Genomic DNA, 17740 nt, shown 5'->3' on the forward strand with positions numbered 1-17740 from the left:
ACTTTCGTTGACTTAACGGCCACAGGTGTCGCTGTTAACAAGCATTTCTGAAAGTTACAAACAGTCCCTTTAAGTGATATATGTGAACACACACTAATCATAGGTCAAAACAGCTTAAGCTAAATTTTGCTGAATTACTAAAGGCAGAAGTGGTAAAATGAAGAGCCGTTTGGGAGCCGAAAGAGCCGGCTCTTCTTGGTGAGCTGAGCCAAATGATCTGGCTCACTTAAAAGAGCCGGAATTCCCATCACTAGTTGAGTGACGTTGACTTGACTACAGCGCCCTCTGTGGTGATGAGCCTGCAGTACAATGAACGCCCACTCGCCTGTGGGGCGTTACAATGAACAGAGCATGCAGTACCTCCTCCTGACCGCAGGGGGGCGCTATAAAACCAACTACTCCTTATGAACTATCCCTCTTCTGCCTTCTTCTGCTCTGTTTTCATTGAACAAGCATTAGATGGCCAACCAAAACTAAACCCAGAGTTTTATTGCTTTACATAAAAAAAAACGTAAAATGTGTTTTAATGCATAACTTATGAGTTATTTTCTGACATGGGTTCTTAATAGATATTAACACACGGTAACGAGTAACTGAAATCCGCCTTCGTGTGTTTATCAAAACTCTGGGAAAGCTTTTGTCGGCCCACTCAGTTAGTTAGTTTACACATGTGCAGCTAGCAGCTCATTGCTTGTCATCAAATGCTAAGAGGAAAAACATCAGGATCTAACCTTTTTTAGGCATTTACTGCCATCATGTTGAAGTCTAAAACCTTCATGAAGAAGACCCGGGCTGGTGGGGTGATGAAGATAGTGCGGGAGCATTATTTAAGAGATGATATCTGGTGTGGAAGTGAAGTGTGCTCTGAATGCAAACAGGAGTCCCCAGAGCTGCAGAGAGACGCCACTATAGAGAGCAACCTGTGCGCTTATCCACACTATGTGATGCCTGACACCAATGTGGTGCTGCATCAGGTAAAATGCAAATCCATTTTATTTGTGCACTCAAACAAAAAGGGCCTTTTGATCATTAAGCAGTCTAATATGATGATTCACAGACATCTTAACATGTATTTTTTTTCTATACAGAGTTGTAGCCCCAGTTTTGTGGCTCTCATGTATTGTGATAATACAAAATGCATTATCACATCTTGTGGTTATTGTGCTGTTAATGTTTTTCTTTTCACATAGCTATATAGTGTTATTTGTGTGTGTCCTTAGCTGGTGTTTAAAGGTCCCATATTGTAAAAAAAAACGAGATTTGCATGTCTTTTATATTATATAGCAGGTTTAAGTGCTTTATAAATCCTGTTGAACTATCAAAACGCTCAATATATATGGAGAAATACACACACAGCCCCGTATTCAGAAATTGTGCGTTTGAAACAAGCCGTTTGGATTTCTGTCCATTTGTGATGTCACAAATATACAATATTGTTACACGGTTTTAAACGTAAATATTCTAAATGGGTCCCAGTTTATTTCCTGGTTGCAGTGTATGTGAATAACATCAGCTGACAGGTAGTAAACATGGACCCAAAGTGTTGTGCCTAGCAACGCAATTCCGTGGAAATGCACTAAAACGGAGCGTTTCAGACAGAGGGTGAATACAGGTATTTTCAGACAGACAGTATGAGAAAAATAAAGTTTTTTTTGGAACATTACAGCATGTAAACATGTTCTAGTAGAAACACAAAATACAAGTATGAACCTGATGATGAGCACAATATGGGACCTTTAAATGACTGTAAAATGTCAGTATGTTGACCAGTTGCAGTGGAGGTCTGACATAACTTTAGGTGATGGTGGTTCCTAGATTCTTGGCCATTATAACATCCCTTTTCTCCATTCACACCACCCATACAACCTTTGCACCTGATTCTGAACAGCTCTGATTCTACTCTTTGCAATTTCTATGTCCCCTCAGATCGACGTGTTGGAAGACCCTGTGATTCGTAATGTGATCATATTGCAGACTGTGCTGCAGGAAGTACGCCACCGCAGTGCACCGGTCTATAAACGCTTGAAGGACATCATACATGAGAAAGAGAAACACTTCTACACCTTTACCAATGAACACCACAGGTACTGACACACCACTGACCTTTTTTACTGCATCACAACATCTTAATTGCATGACTGTAATATGTAAAAAGTAAAAGTAATCAGTGTGAAAAGCATGACACAAGTGTTTGACTGCTTGTCACCCTTATGCCCTTATAATTTCTATTCTTCCAGAGAGACATTCATTGAACGGGAACCGGGGGAGAGCGCCAATGACCGCAACGACCGTGCAATCCGTGTGGCGGCAAAATGGTACGGCCAGCACCTGAAGATGTCCGAGTCCGACGCAGACGGACTCAAGGTGGTCCTCCTTACCAATGATCAAGGGAACAAGCAGAAGGCAGAAGAGAGCGGCCTGCTGGTGTACAGATGTAAGTGGTCTTTCTTCAGAGAAAGAGAATATCATGGGGCACAATCGCAATTTGTTTGCTCTGCATATCAAGAACACAAAAAACATTGTTGTAAATTCTACCACAACTTGCAGGCAGTGCGTTAACAGTCGCTCGGATTCAACCACCATCAATGTTTCAGCAAGTTGAAGCCTCCTAAGGCCTGTATTTAGCTGTATTTAGTATTTACCACTTTGTCACAAGCATTTATTCACTTCCATTCTAGGTGAAGAGTACATCAAGAGTCTGATAGGGAACTCTGAGCTTGTGGATCGTCTAGCTTTGTCCAATGATGACAAGGTAAAAACAGTTTTGTACTATTTCCATGTAGAAATAAAAGCTATTTTTGTATCTGTATCTCCTGTTTTACGCCTCTGCCTTTTCTTTGCACTTTTCTCCTTCCTTTAATTTATTTTTCATTCCTCTCTCAGAATGAGATCACTAGCAGCAGGGTGATATTCCCAGAGCACCTCCCTCTGTCCAGGATCCAAGCAGGAATCAAGAGTGGCTCTTTCCTCCAGGGCACCTTTAGGGCCAGCAGGGACAACTATCTGGAGGCCACAGTCTTTGTCCAGGGAGAGGGGGAAGACAGCACAGAGGTTTGTTTGTCTCTGAATGTACAATGTTTGTCTGAACAATTATCCAAAATCTGGACATGTAAGAATCTCTCAGACCTCATCTCGGTTCAGGTGAGAATTTGTCATCTAGTGAGTTTCCAGTTAGAGGATTTACTACAAATTAGTTGACTGTCATAAAATAGGAAAGTGCATGTGAATGTTAAAAGCTCTGTACTGTCCATTCGGCTCGCTGCCAGGTTCTCCTCCAGGGTCTTCAGAACCTCAACCGAGCAGTGTACCAGGATGTGGTTGCCGTGCAGCTGTTGCCGCGCGATCAGTGGGTGGCGCCCTCCTCAGTCGTGCTGCAGGACGAAGGCGCAGCAAAGGACGATGACGAGGAAGAGGAGGAGGAGGAGAAAGCGGTGAGTTTAGGTTTGACTGAAATGAAGCGTTAATAGACTGAGCTATCTCTCTTATGGTACATGTCCACAGCCTCCGTCCTTTCTAGAGAGAGCATTTTGCTTTTTTACATTACCTGAAGGCCACCGTAGTTCTCCAACACGCTTGTGAAACTGCGGTAATGTGAGCCGCAGAGTGCAAAACCGTGGTACCGCCAGCCAGCCGACTTCCGTTTCTCCTAAAGTAGTTATTATGATGAAGATGGCCTCTGAGCGAGGCCAACGGCATTACCACAGTTTTTGCACTGGGCGGCTCAAGTTACCGCAGTCTTGGAAAGGGAGGAGTGAGCGGAGGGCTACTCAGTTGGTTGCAATCTGCAACCACACCACTAGATGGTGCCCAACCCAACACACTGTACCTTTAATGACCTGCGTGTCCCTGTGTGTCTGAGCAGTTGAGGATATCAGCAGCTGAAGCAGCCAGGAAGCCCACAGGCAAAGTAGTGGGAATCATCAAAAGGAACTGGAGGCCATTCTGCGGCATGCTCAATCTCTCCCACATTAAAGAGGTAAGTCTAGACTGCTCTATAATACCAAATATTATACACAGTTTATTTTTTGTTTGGCTTGAAAATTTTAAAGCTGTCCTCAAAATTGGTATGCAATGTTTTATTTAAATGAATAAATCTCTGTATACTGTACAAACTTACTAGCACTTCCTTTTCTCTTAGCCTCAGAATTGACCATCCCTTTTCTTCTCTTTTTTTTTCGTACAGTCGACCCGTCACCTCTTCACCCCGGCAGACCGCCGTATTCCACGCATTCGCATCGAAACCCGTCAGGCATCCACACTGGCAGGCCAGAGGATCATGGTGGCCATCGATGGCTGGCCCAAACACTCCAGATATCCAAATGTGAGTTGGGACCAAATCTTTGGAACTTAGTTATCCCTCATCTCCACTTGCCAAAAGTTTGACAGGAAATTGAATTATTATGTTACATTCATATGACGCCACACTTCTCTAGCATGACAGATAATTTAGTCTTTTTTTTTTTTCTTGGCCAGGGTCACTTTGTGCGCAGTCTGGGATGTGCTGGCGACAAGGACACGGAGCAGGAGGTGCTGCTGCTGGAGCACGACGTCCCACATCAGGCCTTCTCTCAGGCTGTGCTCAGCTTCCTTCCCACGATGCCGTGGGCCATCACACCAGAGGTTTGACAGCTTTTTCTTGAGATACACTGAGCAGTATTCTAGTCACAGTTTTGTTGATCATTTATCAGTAGGCGTCTATCATCCGTATGTATGTATAGGTCTGTGTATTTATTGATGTTGATGTTTTGTACAACAGGACATGGGCAGGAGAGAGGACCTGAGGAATCTGACCGTGTGCAGTGTGGATCCTCCTGGATGCACAGACATAGATGATGCCTTGCACTGCAGAGAGCTGGACAATGGAAACTTTGAGGTACACATACATTATAAAGTAGAAAAAATATTTGTGTTTATACTTCATATGAGCCTAAAGTATGTGTTTGTTTTGTAGGTGGGCGTCCACATTGCTGATGTCAGTCACTTCATCAGACCTTGCAACGCTATGGACAAAGAGGCTGCGAACCGCGGCACCACTGTCTACTTGTGTGGCAAAGTAAGGAGTGTTTTCACAACATCAGAATTTAAACTTCACTACCAACATTAAATTTCACAAGAACCCCTTTTCACTATTCCATTCATCTTTTAATCTCTGAATATATGCCGTCTGAATGTGCCAAACACACTTGGTGACAGTATTGAATGTTTATAAAAATCTATTTATGAATTCAGTCAAGAAATTTTGGATATTGTAACAAATGATTTCCCTTGGTCACTAAATAGTTGATTTTAGTATTTGATTGATTCATGAAATTAAATTTTTGACTCCAAAAAAACTAAAATCATTTTAATATTGTGTCCATCAGAGGATAGATATGGTTCCTGAGCTGCTCAGCTCCAATCTTTGTTCTCTACGCTCCAATGTGGAAAGGTGAGGACTAGAGACACATACACACTCACACATTAATCAATATCAACACTGATCCTTCAGTGAATAAATACAGTAGATCATAGTTTTTGCTTTTCCAGTTGACTGATTTCAACTGAATGCATTTAAAATGTTTGTCTCTGATTCTATTTTTTTTTTTTTTTTTACCAGGCTGGCTTTCTCATGTATCTGGGAGATAAACCACAAAGCTGAAATTCTTAAGACCCGGTTCACAAAAAGTGTCATTAACTCCAAGGTATAGTAGCAACAGAGAAAATATACTCAATGTTATTTGCGGTGATGTGTGAATCAAATGCACTGCAAGTGATGCTAATACCACCTGCTTTCATTATCCATTTGTAAGACACAAAATTACAGGGTCAAGATATTTTCAAGTATGATTTTTGTTAATGTTTCCTTGTTTCACAGGCATCTTTGACCTACGCTGAGGCCCAAATGAGGATTGATGACGCCACCAAGAATGATGATATCACCAAGAGCCTGCGAGGTCTCAACAAACTAGCCAAAGTCCTCAAGAGGCATAGGATAGAGAAAGGGTAAGGGCAGGGAGTTAGGAGTAGTAGAGGCGGAGAATAGATTTACAAAATGTAGGATGGTAGATTCTAATGCTGCGGGCAGAAAATGCTATTGGTTCGAGTTTTTATTTGGGCAAAGTTAACGTGATAACGCATTAATGCAAATTAGTTTTTCTGCCACTAATCTCTTTAACGCATTAACCCAATTTGTGATTTTTAGTTTATAGCGGGCTCAGTTTTCTCACTTTACCTCTGACCTCAAGTATTTTAATGTATGTACCCGCCCACTTTTTAGCGGTCCAATCAAATGCGAAGGATTTGATTTAAATCCCTCTTGAACTGTACATCACTCAAATATTCTGTTTCACTGGAAAACACTCATAGTACAGAAGCTAAAGACTCCAACCTCCATTTCACTGGGACTTTAACATGCATTGTGTTTAATGCTGCATTTGATATCTTTCAGGGCGCTGACGCTGTCATCCTTAGAGGTCCGATTCCACATAGACAGTGAAACCCACGACCCCATTGACCTCCAGACCAAAGAACTCATGTAGGTAACTTCAAAGAGGAGCACTCTGCAGAATCCTTTTTGAAACCCTTTTCTTCACAAAAGCTCATCTTTAATGATTTGTTTAGTGTGTAACGCTTTGTGATTTGGACATGTGCAAATAAACCCATCTCTTGGCTATTAGGGAGACAAACTCCATGGTAGAGGAGTTCATGTTGCTGGCCAATATTTCAGTCGCCCAGAAGATTTACGATGAATTCCCAGACTGTGCCATGCTGAGGAAACATCCGGCACCGCCTCCATCTAACTACGACATCCTGCTCAAGGCTGCAAAGTCCAAGGTGAGTGGAGTTGGATGGTCGTGCAGAACATTTTGCTCTGGTTTTCAAGTTATATGCTTGTTTCTTGAGCTAATTTGATCAATTTGCCCCTGTAATGAATGAAGGATGTTGTCCATTGCTTGGCAGTAGCTTTAGATTTTCAAAATATGAGCTGAATCACATTCAAACCTGGTTCCAGACTGTTGAATCACTGCCCATATCTCAGATTTAATCAGTGACTCAAACAGAAGTGAATGAAAATCAATGATAAAACATTACCTACATAAAAACAACCATGCTCATGATTTGTACCATAACTATATTTTAAGGTGTCAACACTTTTGTTTCCTTTTCTCTCCAGGATGTGGAGATTCACACAGATTCGGCCAAGGCGCTGGCTGACTCCCTTGACGTGGCCAGAGTGGACGGCTTCCCGTACTTTAACACGCTACTGCGCATCTTGGCCACTCGCTGCATGATGCAGGCTGTCTATTTTTGTTCTGGCATGGACAGCGATTTCCACCACTACGGCCTCGCTTCACCCATTTATACACACTTCACGTCACCTATTAGGAGGTATGAAAAACAGATTGTTCAGGTTTTTTGAATTTGGGCTGTATGAGGTACTTATCCATAGTCAGTTTAATAATTACAGTGGATGAAGGTCGGCATCACCCCCAATTTGGAGAAGCAGACAGGAGTTACCGCACGGAAGCAAAGCAATGTACTGCTGTGGTCGCTCACTTAAAAAAAATCTATATCAGTTTAAGTGTACGCTATATTTAGAATATGTTTGCTGGGTAACCTTGCCATGAGACAGCTATACAGTCTATGTTTCCGACGGGGAACTGAAGCAGCTATCTATGCTCTCGCCAAAGCAACCAGACTCCATTGGAAAAAAGACAGTAATTTGACCTCACAGAGCACAGGAGTTGCTTGTAATAACACAAACAAACTAACCGATCGAGGCAGCGGTAGACCGGCAAACTCCCGTGTTCTGCGAGGTAAAATTACAGTTTTTTTCAATGGAGTCTGGTGGCTTTGGCGAAGGCATAGATGGATAAAACAACTTTAGTTCTCTGTTGGAAAAGGCTGTCTGACGGCAAGGTAAAGCACCGGAAATATTCTATCTATATTCCATCCACAGCAGTACATTGCTCCTGTCCGTTTCTCCAAACCGGAGATCTACTAACATCATGTACTCTAGGTAATACACTGACTGTGGATCAGTACCTCATATATCCCTACTTCAACACACCCTAACTATTAATATATTGGGTCAGACCTTTTCTAACACAGAGGTGCACAAATTGAGAAACTACCACAGCACGGTTCTTACTAACCTCCTTTTGTCATCCATATTCTTCCCTTTTTCTCTCCATCTAAACCTCTACCTCCTCCCGTCCTCCCCCTCCACCCTCTTTATCTGCCCTCCTGTACAGGTACGCAGATATTATAGTCCACCGCCTGCTGGCAGTGGCCATAGGAGCAGACAGCACCTACCCAGATCTGATGGACAAACAGAAGCAGTCAGCCCTCTCCAACAACCTCAACTACAGACATAAAATGTCTCAGTATGCACAGAGGGCATCTGTGGCCTTCCACTCACAGGTAAACACATGTGGACCACAGACTGTATATATAGATGGACGACACGTCTCCAACCTTTGGAATCAAACGGACCCCACACCATTACTGCATAACTCGCTGCAAATTCACGCTTTTAATGATCTCTTTCCAGTTGTTCTTCAAGAGCCGAGGCATACTGAACGAAGAGGGGTTTGTTCTGTTTGTGAGGAAGAACGCAATCATCGTGCTCATCCCCAAGTTTGGCCTGGAGGGAACGGTCTTCTTTGACAAGGCCAAAGACAAGGCAGCCCCAAAACTTGTTTTTGATGAAGAGGTATAAAAAAATGTGTTGTTTTTTTTTTTAAAGCTGGTTAGATCAACACTGATAAACTAAAACCATCACAGGATGTGTTGCTTAAAACATCTCTTCTATATGCGTGTTTAGGGTCCCACTCTGAAGGTAGAGCAGCACACCTTCCACATATTTGACACGGTGAAGGTCACCATCAGCCTGGACGCCTCCAATATTCAGCACCAGAAGATCCGCATGGCTCTGATTGACCCGGTGGTAAGGACTGACTAAAAGTGAATATGGGTTTCGATTGAGGAGGGTTAACATGTTTTCAGTTTGTCCTAATAGGAGAATTCGTTGGATTTACTCAAAACTACCAGCCTTTTCAGTTAATTGTCTTTATTTCAGATCACTGGTGTGAGTGTTCCAGCCCCAGATGTTGAACCACAGGCTAAGAAACCAAAACTGGACCGCTGATGCAGAAAGCAGCACAGTAAATCACCTGAAACCACCAGCTGATCCTCCGTGATGATGATGCTCCAACCTCACATTCACCACACTGCTCTTTTTATATATGAAACACTTATTGGTACATTGACAAGGACAGGGACTACAAGTCATAAACGCAGTGTAACTTGTCAACAATGTAGTAGGCGACTCAATCATTAAAGTGTTTTTTATTTTTACCTATTTGTTTCTGTGTGTTTTGTAAGCTCGCCCAGCAGGAATCTTAATCTGTAGAAGTACTTGCACAGAAAGTGGTTCATAACTGCCTGAGGCCCGCCGGCGATCCTGACCGACTTTATTGTGGGAATGCTGAATCAGCACATCATGTATGTAACAACACAAAGTAAATCTAGAAAACTATGTTTTGATTGAATGAGGAAAGTAATCACATTACTCATTTACATTTTACTAAGTTACTCTCTGAAAGGCACATTAATCCTTATACCGTGTTAGATAGTTACATGTACATGTTCAACAGGAAAATCCATTAGTGGGGCTAATAGCAGGTCTTCAGAGAGCTCCAGGTCCAGTCAGGTAGGTGGGGAGTGATTGAGGGAAGGCCAGGGGACAGTATGATGGAGTTGTCAGTGTAGTCATATAATTGTGTGAATGCTGTACAGCTTCTTCTTCTTCTCCTCCTCGTCCTTCCTTCTTTTCCAAAGGAAGTCTATGGAAATAATCTTCAAATCCTCTTAAACCTACTGCACTTTGAACTTCAACTGCTTCCACAAAGTTTCAGCTACAGACACCATTTCAATTTTGAACGGGTTACAAGACTTTGAACTATTAAACTGTCGGTCAGCTTTTTGATATCTGTTACAGTTTTTGAATGATCAGTTTAAATTGCATGCTTTTTTCAGATGCACACACACACACTCAGGACTTGGAGATTTTCAGGCAAAGAGCCTTTTCCTATCCGTCTCATCAACTCTCACTGTATGTTAACAGGAAACTAGGGATGGACCTAATATTTCAAAATAAAAGTTAATTCTACCCAAATACTACATTCTAACAACTTAAAGGTTCATTCCACCAAAATACTTTCTGTCCAACGACTTATAGTTGTAAAGGTTCATTCCATCCAAATTCTACTTTCTAGAAGTCTATTCACTGCATCACTGTAAAGCTGAGACTCTTGTGGATCCAATGAGCCCAGTTGTTTCCATGTGTGATGATGTTAGTCCCCATAGTAGTCATTTCACATAGTGAAACAATTTTTGGGGAATTTGACCTCACTGTGTAAAATGACGTTTGGTGACCTCTAGGATAATCACAGCCTCATGAAACTTGACAACCACAAACTAGAGACCTAGGGGCATTCAGAGGATGGATGGCTTTCCTAGGTAGATTAGATAGATAGGTTTCTGAGCAGTTTCCAGGACAGGAGCGCTCACCATCCAATTGCAGAAAAACGCAATTCTTGTAGAAATCTCAGAATGTCAAAAGTTTTTGATACCAAATCACAGCATGGCTTTTTCTATGGTGTTCCTCAAGGTCTTTGTGTCTTAATGTGGTGTTTTGGAGAGATTATTGATCATTTTTTATCAATTTTCAAGTGGTAAAAAATGTTTAAATTTAGCACCAAATCTGTGTAACAAATGGTATCAACCCAAAAATTGCTGCAACAACTTATGAGACATAACCAAGCACGGGAATGGCCATCATATACTTCTGTCACTCTTTCTATTTATTTTAATTATTTAATTTGTTTATTTCTATTTCATGACTAGATCAACTAGACACACAGTGCTGTGCTGCATCTTAAATTAATCTTCAGGTTCCCAGCTTTCAGATGATGTACACCACTTCTATGTGACATCTACTGCTGACCTGCTATCTCCCCCTAAAGACCCCCTGTCCTCCCTAAAAAAAGACAAAAATGGGTCTAGAAACGTGTCACTATTGTATATTCTCAAATATCCTCTATTCTAACACTGACATATTTTGAACAGATTTGTGAACCACAATATGAGAATTGTCAGAATGCAGTTACATGGAGTGATTATACATGTTATTGAATTATTGGGTGCTCAACCCTGAATATGATCTTATGTCTGGACCAAGCCATTTAGTTAAATACACACAATACATTGTGGAAACACCCAACTCAAAAATAACTTCTTTAATAATGTAAAATAAAATAATCTTCTCAAGCCAGACAAAGAATTCAAGTTCATTTAATGTGACAACGATCCAACCCACGTTTTTAAACATATTAAAAAAAAAAATGGCTCAGTCAGCTTTTAATTCATTAGTGGCATTATTCATTATGTCTTATTCAGGAATAAATATTCTAACAATTCAAATAACATCCACAAGTAACCTGAACTTTAAGAATTCTTACTCATTCAATAAAAGAAAAAAGCTTTCATCATATAAAAACATGATAAACTGTAAAAAGATAAATACAGTACAAATCTTATGTCATCTGAAAGTGAAGCTCTATCAGGTCCATCACCAAATAAAATTGAAATTATGACATCAGCATCAATACAGCATTCAAGGAGGTTACCGTTGTGCAAATGATACAGAATTGACATGTTTTTCTTCCCCTTTATCACACCAGTATACAGTACTGGGTCCAAAAGTGTTGATGTATAAGTATAGCTTTTCAGTGTCTTACAGTGGGACTAAGATAGGGTATGGGTTCTCCCTTCTAACCTGTGATAATGAAACGTATTATGGTAGAGCAACTTGAACTTTAAACCTTGAAAAAGAACTAATAACCACTTGTGAACCCCCTCAGTTCATACTGCATTTAACAGCTGACCCCATTCACCCTAACCATATTAATGCAACGTAAATGCTTCAAAACATAGTGTAAACTTTGCTGTATTTAATTGCAAAATAATCACCTTAAGCTTCCACTGGAAGAGGCATCCCTTTAAATGCATCGATCAGATGGCTCAGTGGTGAGGATAAAATACCTGGAAAAGAAGATACTTTTAGTGATATGAAAAGGAAAAAGTAACTAAAAGACTATAACGCCTTGAAGCATGCACAATAAAGTGCTCCAGGGATGACGTGTTTTTGTAGGCCAACCAGGAAGTTAGCATCACCCTGGGTTCCCTCAACAAAAAGACAATGGGATTTTTCCATTGGGTTTCGGATTATTGCAGAAAATAAGTTCTGTGGCAAACAAGCATTTATGATACTTAGATAATTTCAGGAATGTATTTAAAAGAAGTGCTGGCACTAGATCTAAAAACACAAACTCACGTATCCACCAGATTGTGTTTGTGTGTAACGGGTTAACCTACCTTTACTTTAGTGTGTCGAGTGAGATGGAAGACTTCCTCTGCCAGGTTTGAACTGAAGGACTCTTTGCCGTGACAGTCTGAACTGAGGCCATCTATAAGACTGGCTGTGCCTGCTGAGGTAGTGTTGTATCCACTGTCCACCTGAACACACACAAAAAGCAAATATTCAATTAGACAAACATACCAATATGAAATGACAAATAAGAAATCATTCATTGAAGAGTAAGTTAGTAGCTCTTAGTTTTTGCCTGGATGAAATTGCTCACACAAACCTGCATGCTGGAATCGTAGCGTATGCTGCTTCCCTCTGCCAGAAGAGATACAAACATATGAGAGTTCTCCGTTACTGACACATTGCCCATACGAGAGCTGGTCAGCTGTCCCGAAAGCCCTCCGCCTTCCTCCTCTTCATCCTCTATCCTCCCTTCTATCTCTGCCTCCTTGCCCTCCTCCATTTTCATGGGTTCCATAGGATCCAGGCTAACTCTCTCAGTGTCAGCGGGGTGAGCGTCGCAGGCCAGAGGTGAAGCTGGATCTAGTTCCATAGGGGGGAGAGAAGTGGACGAAGACGAGGAGGTGGGTGAGGAGAAGGGGTGTTGGTGCTCAGCCTCCTGGTTGTCTATGAGCTTAGGGTTGAGGATCGGTGAGATGAGGGGAGGGGATGCCCAGCAGCGGACTCTGGGCCGGGGCTTGGGTCTGCCGTTGTGCTGGGGCTCGTTGTGGCAATGGAGCTGGTGTGGGGAGCAGCTACGAATGGGAGAGCAACCCTCGACAAAAGGACTCACATTGCAGGGAGTGACATGTGTGTCCAGCGGAGCACCGCGTGGAGTCAAATTGCTCGGCTGCTTCCTCTCAGCTAAAGAAAGAACACAGATTGAGAATCAGTTTGAAGAGAAACTTAGTTAACATCGCACTGATTTCGCACATATTTGCCCATTACCATGTTGATAAGAGTATTAAATACTTGCATACTACATTTTGAACAGATAAATTATCTACCTGAGCATATGGGTGTGCGTGCTGCATGTGCAACAATAGGAGAAATTGTGGGGGAGACGAGGCCAGCAGGAGACGACCTATCAGGGAACAGAGGACTGGTGATGCTGCCGAGGCTGCAGTCCCGGAAGCAGCCATGCTGGATGGGACTGGACGAGAACTGACCCTACAGTAAAGACAATGCACATACATGTTTGTAGTTACGCTACTGCTTTTGAGAAGGACCGAAATCTGCAGTTCTCTAGCAAGAAAAGGATTAGTCAATTAACAGAAGATGTATTACCGAAATAATTATCATTTTGCTTCCCTACACTTTTCTACTCACCGTCGAGGGAGTCGGAACTGACACACCACAGGACAAAGGGGAGCAAAAGATAGACAATATAGCTTCTCCGTCAGAACTTGCAACCCCTCCTACAGCTCCCTCTACTCGGTTTAGAGACGTCCTCTCCTGAGTGGCATGGCTTCTCTCTGGGCTTGGCGGGCTGGAGCTGTCAGAACCACTGTAAGTGCCCTGGCCATCGAGGAAGAGTTTTCGTCTTAGGGAGGAAGAACTGAGACTCTCCTGCACGGCGTCACACGCTACCTCGTCGCGGTAATAATCCCCTGAGGAGAGGGAACAAACAGACAGATTAACATGGTGACTTGATATTACAATACTCTGTCATAACACACTCTGTAGGCATCTATTAGAGACTTACCTAGTATTTTCTCCAAATCAAAAGCCAAAGGTAACGAAAGCGTTGTCTGACAAGCAACTGTAAAAGAAACATAATAAAGATAGCTCAAAAACACGTTAGTAGATAGTGAAGGGAAGACAAAAGAGATGGGGCACTGTTTGTAGAAGTCAAACCCTCTCAAAGAACACACCGACCTGAGATCTTTTCTGGCTCCTCTGCAATCATTGAAGACTTGGAACCTACAAGTGCAAAAGACACAATACAGTAACATGAACATGAAATGCTTGAATAATGTATAAAACCACAATAAACAAAAATGCAGGAAGGAAAATTACTACATAATACTTTTAGGAGTTAAAAAGTAATATACACATTAAGATAAACTTACTTTTCATATACATCTGAGGGGCTTTACGGCTGTCTGGTGCTGCCCAGGGCGAAGGCACAATGGCTCCTTTGGTGAAAAACTTTATTGGGAAACAGACAAATGAATTACAAAATGAATAAACAAATCATTAATAAATGAACTTCTCTATCATTAAACAATGTGATTAGACTTGATTAGAATCCCATACCTGCTCAATGGCACTCTGACGCTTTTCCTCAATGTCAGAATCCATCCTAGATGTTTGGAAGAAAGGATTTGTGACTTAATAATACATTTATTTGCAGTAATAAATGTTATAAATTGTAAAGTGCTTTTCTCGAACCAAAGTAGCAGACAAAAACAAGAACATCAGGCATAAAAACACATAACATTGCAGGAAGCGATGGGGGCAGATGACAAGATTTCTAACAGCTGTTGTTAAAAGCATGTTGTTTGATGGTGATGAAAAGATGTGTTTTAAGAAGTTTCTTAAAGCTAAGGTGACTGGGTGCAATCATGAGCTTAAATTAAACTTTATTAGAATCATCATATACATAAACTGTAGGTACATTTGACCTCTGCATTTAATCCATCCTAAGCAGTTAGGAGCAGTGGGCTGCTCTGAAGCGCCCGGGGAGCAACTTGGGGTTCAGTGTCTTGCTCAAGGACACTTTGACATGCAGACAGTAGGAGCCGGGGATCGAATCGCAAACCCTGTGCTTAAAGGACGACCCGCTCAACCCACTGAGCTACAGCCACCCCGTTTTTCAGGCAGAGTATCTCAGAGTCGGGGGGCATTGCAGCAGAAGGCTCTGTTGCCCATAGTTTTCAGCTGAATGTGTTCACAGAGATAATGGGGCGCAGATCCATGAGCAGCTTTGTAGGTTAACGTTAGGACTTTGTACTCAATGCGGGAGGGAACATGAAGTAAGAAGAAAAATTGGAGTTATATGTTGATGTGGGGACGTGCATGTGAGAACTCCCTGCCAGTGCCATCTTTGACTTGCTCTCTGCATTTCATACATCAGGATGGGCTTACCTCTTCAAGCAAGTTCAGTTTTGTCACAATGTCATCCTTATAAGCTGCATATCTACCAAGACTACTGTGTTTCAGTACAAACCTTGTCTGGCTGAGGTAAAAAGACTGTCGTTGGATTTCCTCTTGGTCTATGTGTACTGGGAGCAGACTGGCCATTTCATCAATTGACCAGTTAAACTTGGGTGGAGTCTGAGGGAGAGACAGATGAGGAAGTGAATAAAAGACTATAAATCTATATAATACTCTAAATCTACTGTTACGGATATGTGCAATAACATATGCTGATCACTCTGTGCAATAATTATATGATGCTGTGCAATAATTATATAATTATCTGACAGACACTTTGTGCAATAATCTGGCAAAACTGTCACATCATCAATATACATATTGTATTTTTATATTTATTATATATCCCTCTCTTTTATTATATTACCTTTTCATTAGCACCTATGGGATTTTCACAATCTAATTTCATTGTACTACACAATGACAATAAAGGGCTTGAATCTTGAATCTACATATCATCAGTAGAGCCAAACATGTGGACATTAAACAGCATTTATATATATATATATGCCGCAAGAGATGTGTCACCTAGTAGTAGGTCTAAGGACTCTTTGTTGCTCCCGCGATGTCTTCAGCGTGTGTGAGTTACCCTGCACTATACTCACTTTTAACAGTCTCTTCTGCACTATATTCACTTTTTTTTAATAGTCCTGTATCACAGCTGTTACCCTGCACTATATTCAGCTTTAACAGTTTTCTTCATCTCCTTGTATTTTTATATCTGGTATATATTTTTGTACTTTGCACTACTAACTTTTTTACTGCCTTTTTACTAACATGTTTTGCACTATGGAGCTGTGATGCTGGAAACTTGAATTTCCCTCGGGATCAATAAAGTTACTATCTATCTATCTACCTATCTACCTATCCATCTATCTATCTATCTATCTATCTACTGTATATATCTAGTGTATCTATCTACTGTATCTATCCATCCATCCATCCATCTATCCATCTATCTATCTACTGTATCTATCTATCTATCTACTGTATCTATCTATCCATCTATCTACTGTATCTATCTATCTATCTATCTATCTATCTATCTATCTATCTATCCATCTATCTACTGTATCTATCTATCTACTGTATCTATCTATCCATCTATCTACTGTATCTATCTATCTATCTATCTATCTATCTATCTATCTATCTACTGTATCTATCTATCTATCTATCTATCTATCTATCTATCCATCTATCTACTGTATCTATCTATCTATCTATCTATCTATCTATCTATCTATCTATCTATCTATCCATCTATCTACTGTATCTATCTATCTATCTATCTATTTATCTATCTATCTATCTACTGTATCTATCTATCTATCTATCTATCTATCCATCTATCTACTGTATCTATCTATCTATCTATCTATCTATCTATCTATCTATCTATCTATCTATCCATCTATCTACTGTATCTATCTATCTATCTATCCATCTATCTACTGTATCTATCTATCTATCTATCCATCCATCTATCTACTGTATCTATCTATCTATTTATCTATCTAGTAGTAGGTCTAAAAGATTTGAGGTGATAGGTGTGAGGTGTGTTCAAACTCACAGCTTTACAAGGCTTGGACTTGAAGACAGATGGGCTTGGCACCAGGGTTTCCCGGAGGTGGTGGTAGTCATTAGGACTCTCAAAGGGGTTTCTGATTGAAGGTCTGCCAGGAGTCTCTGGAGTGATCTCTGACGTTAGCTCAACATGGTCCATCATCTTAGCTGTGGAAGGAAAGGGAAAAGGACATTTCAGACACACAACTGACAAACCACAGCCTATATGTTGTTATATAGTGAGTCAATATGTTTAGTTTGGTACATTTAGCTACATTACTTTGACTGTTTCTATAGCAGTAAGAACATTATCCTTGGACGGAAGAAGTTAGCTAGCTACTAGTTTCCTCCTCTCCTCTCTCTTAACACACTTTACTCACAAAATAAAAGGTACATTTGATTACTAACCATATAACGCTCTTCTGCTGGTACTTACACGTGTTAATGAGCCAGGACTGTGAACACACGGCTAGAAAACAATCGTCATTGAAGAGTTGGCAAACAATTTAGCACCGAGAGGTTTCAAACGTTTATTTCAATTTCGCCCATCAGACCCAGCAGCCAATAGGAACGCTGCCGGAAGTTGCTGGGGACCAATCAGTG

At 41.1% G+C, this 17740-nt stretch overlaps 2 protein-coding genes across 3 annotated transcripts; one reads left to right on the forward strand and one right to left on the reverse strand.

Annotated features, from left to right (window-relative positions):
- Window positions 1-549: 549 nt before the first annotated feature.
- On the forward strand, window positions 550-9339 carry dis3 (DIS3 exosome endoribonuclease and 3'-5' exoribonuclease). Its single transcript, XM_037783258.1, has 21 exons — window positions 550-974; window positions 1927-2084; window positions 2238-2434; window positions 2679-2752; window positions 2884-3051; window positions 3267-3431; window positions 3863-3976; window positions 4184-4321; window positions 4474-4620; window positions 4757-4873; window positions 4952-5053; window positions 5364-5428; window positions 5597-5681; window positions 5855-5982; window positions 6428-6514; window positions 6657-6813; window positions 7154-7368; window positions 8235-8403; window positions 8534-8695; window positions 8807-8929; window positions 9062-9339. Exons 1-21 carry the CDS (start codon window positions 756-758, stop codon window positions 9128-9130), a joined length of 2859 nt encoding a protein of 952 aa, XP_037639186.1. The 5' UTR covers window positions 550-755; the 3' UTR covers window positions 9131-9339.
- A 1981-nt stretch (window positions 9340-11320) lies between these two features.
- bora (bora aurora kinase A activator) lies at window positions 11321-17722 on the reverse strand. 2 transcript variants are annotated; one of them, XM_037783203.1, is made up of 12 exons: window positions 17418-17517; window positions 17145-17305; window positions 15585-15691; window positions 14672-14717; window positions 14485-14563; window positions 14291-14335; window positions 14118-14174; window positions 13742-14022; window positions 13420-13582; window positions 12693-13276; window positions 12421-12561; window positions 11321-12087 (listed from the first exon to the last, which is right to left on the reverse strand). In XM_037783203.1, the coding sequence occupies exons 2-12, from the start codon at window positions 17298-17300 to the stop codon at window positions 12067-12069; spliced, it is 1680 nt and encodes a 559-aa protein (XP_037639131.1). In that variant the 5' UTR covers window positions 17301-17305; window positions 17418-17517; the 3' UTR covers window positions 11321-12066. The 2 variants fall into 2 exon arrangements, with proteins under 2 accessions (XP_037639131.1, XP_037639130.1); XM_037783202.1 differs by lacking the exon at window positions 17418-17517 and adding an exon at window positions 17574-17722 and having other exon boundaries at window positions 11322-12087.
- Between the last annotated feature and the right edge of the window lie 18 nt (window positions 17723-17740).

The sequence above is a fragment of the Sebastes umbrosus genome, chromosome 10 (genome assembly GCF_015220745.1).
Source record: "Sebastes umbrosus isolate fSebUmb1 chromosome 10, fSebUmb1.pri, whole genome shotgun sequence".
NCBI lineage: Eukaryota > Metazoa > Chordata > Actinopteri > Perciformes > Sebastidae > Sebastes > Sebastes umbrosus.

What these genes read in the sequence shown, in the direction of transcription:
- dis3 (XM_037783258.1), top strand. Translation starts at nt 756, where the DNA reads ATGTTGAAGTCTAAAACCTTCATGAAGAAGACCCGGGCTGGTGGGGTG. An exon ending in CTTTGTCCAATGATGACAAG is followed by an intron (nt 2,753 to 2,883) that starts GTAAAAACAGTT and finishes TTCCTCTCTCAG; the next exon opens with AATGAGATCACTAGCAGCAG. An exon ending in CTGTGGCCTTCCACTCACAG is followed by an intron (nt 8,404 to 8,533) that starts GTAAACACATGT and finishes ATCTCTTTCCAG; the next exon opens with TTGTTCTTCAAGAGCCGAGG.
- bora (XM_037783203.1), bottom strand. Translation starts at nt 17,300, where the DNA reads ATGATGGACCATGTTGAGCTAACGTCAGAGATCACTCCAGAGACTCCT. An exon ending in GTCAGAGTGCCATTGAGCAG is followed by an intron (nt 14,564 to 14,671) that starts GTATGGGATTCT and finishes TTCCCAATAAAG; the next exon opens with TTTTTCACCAAAGGAGCCAT. An exon ending in GCTACGATTCCAGCATGCAG is followed by an intron (nt 12,562 to 12,692) that starts GTTTGTGTGAGC and finishes GTGTGTGTTCAG; the next exon opens with GTGGACAGTGGATACAACAC.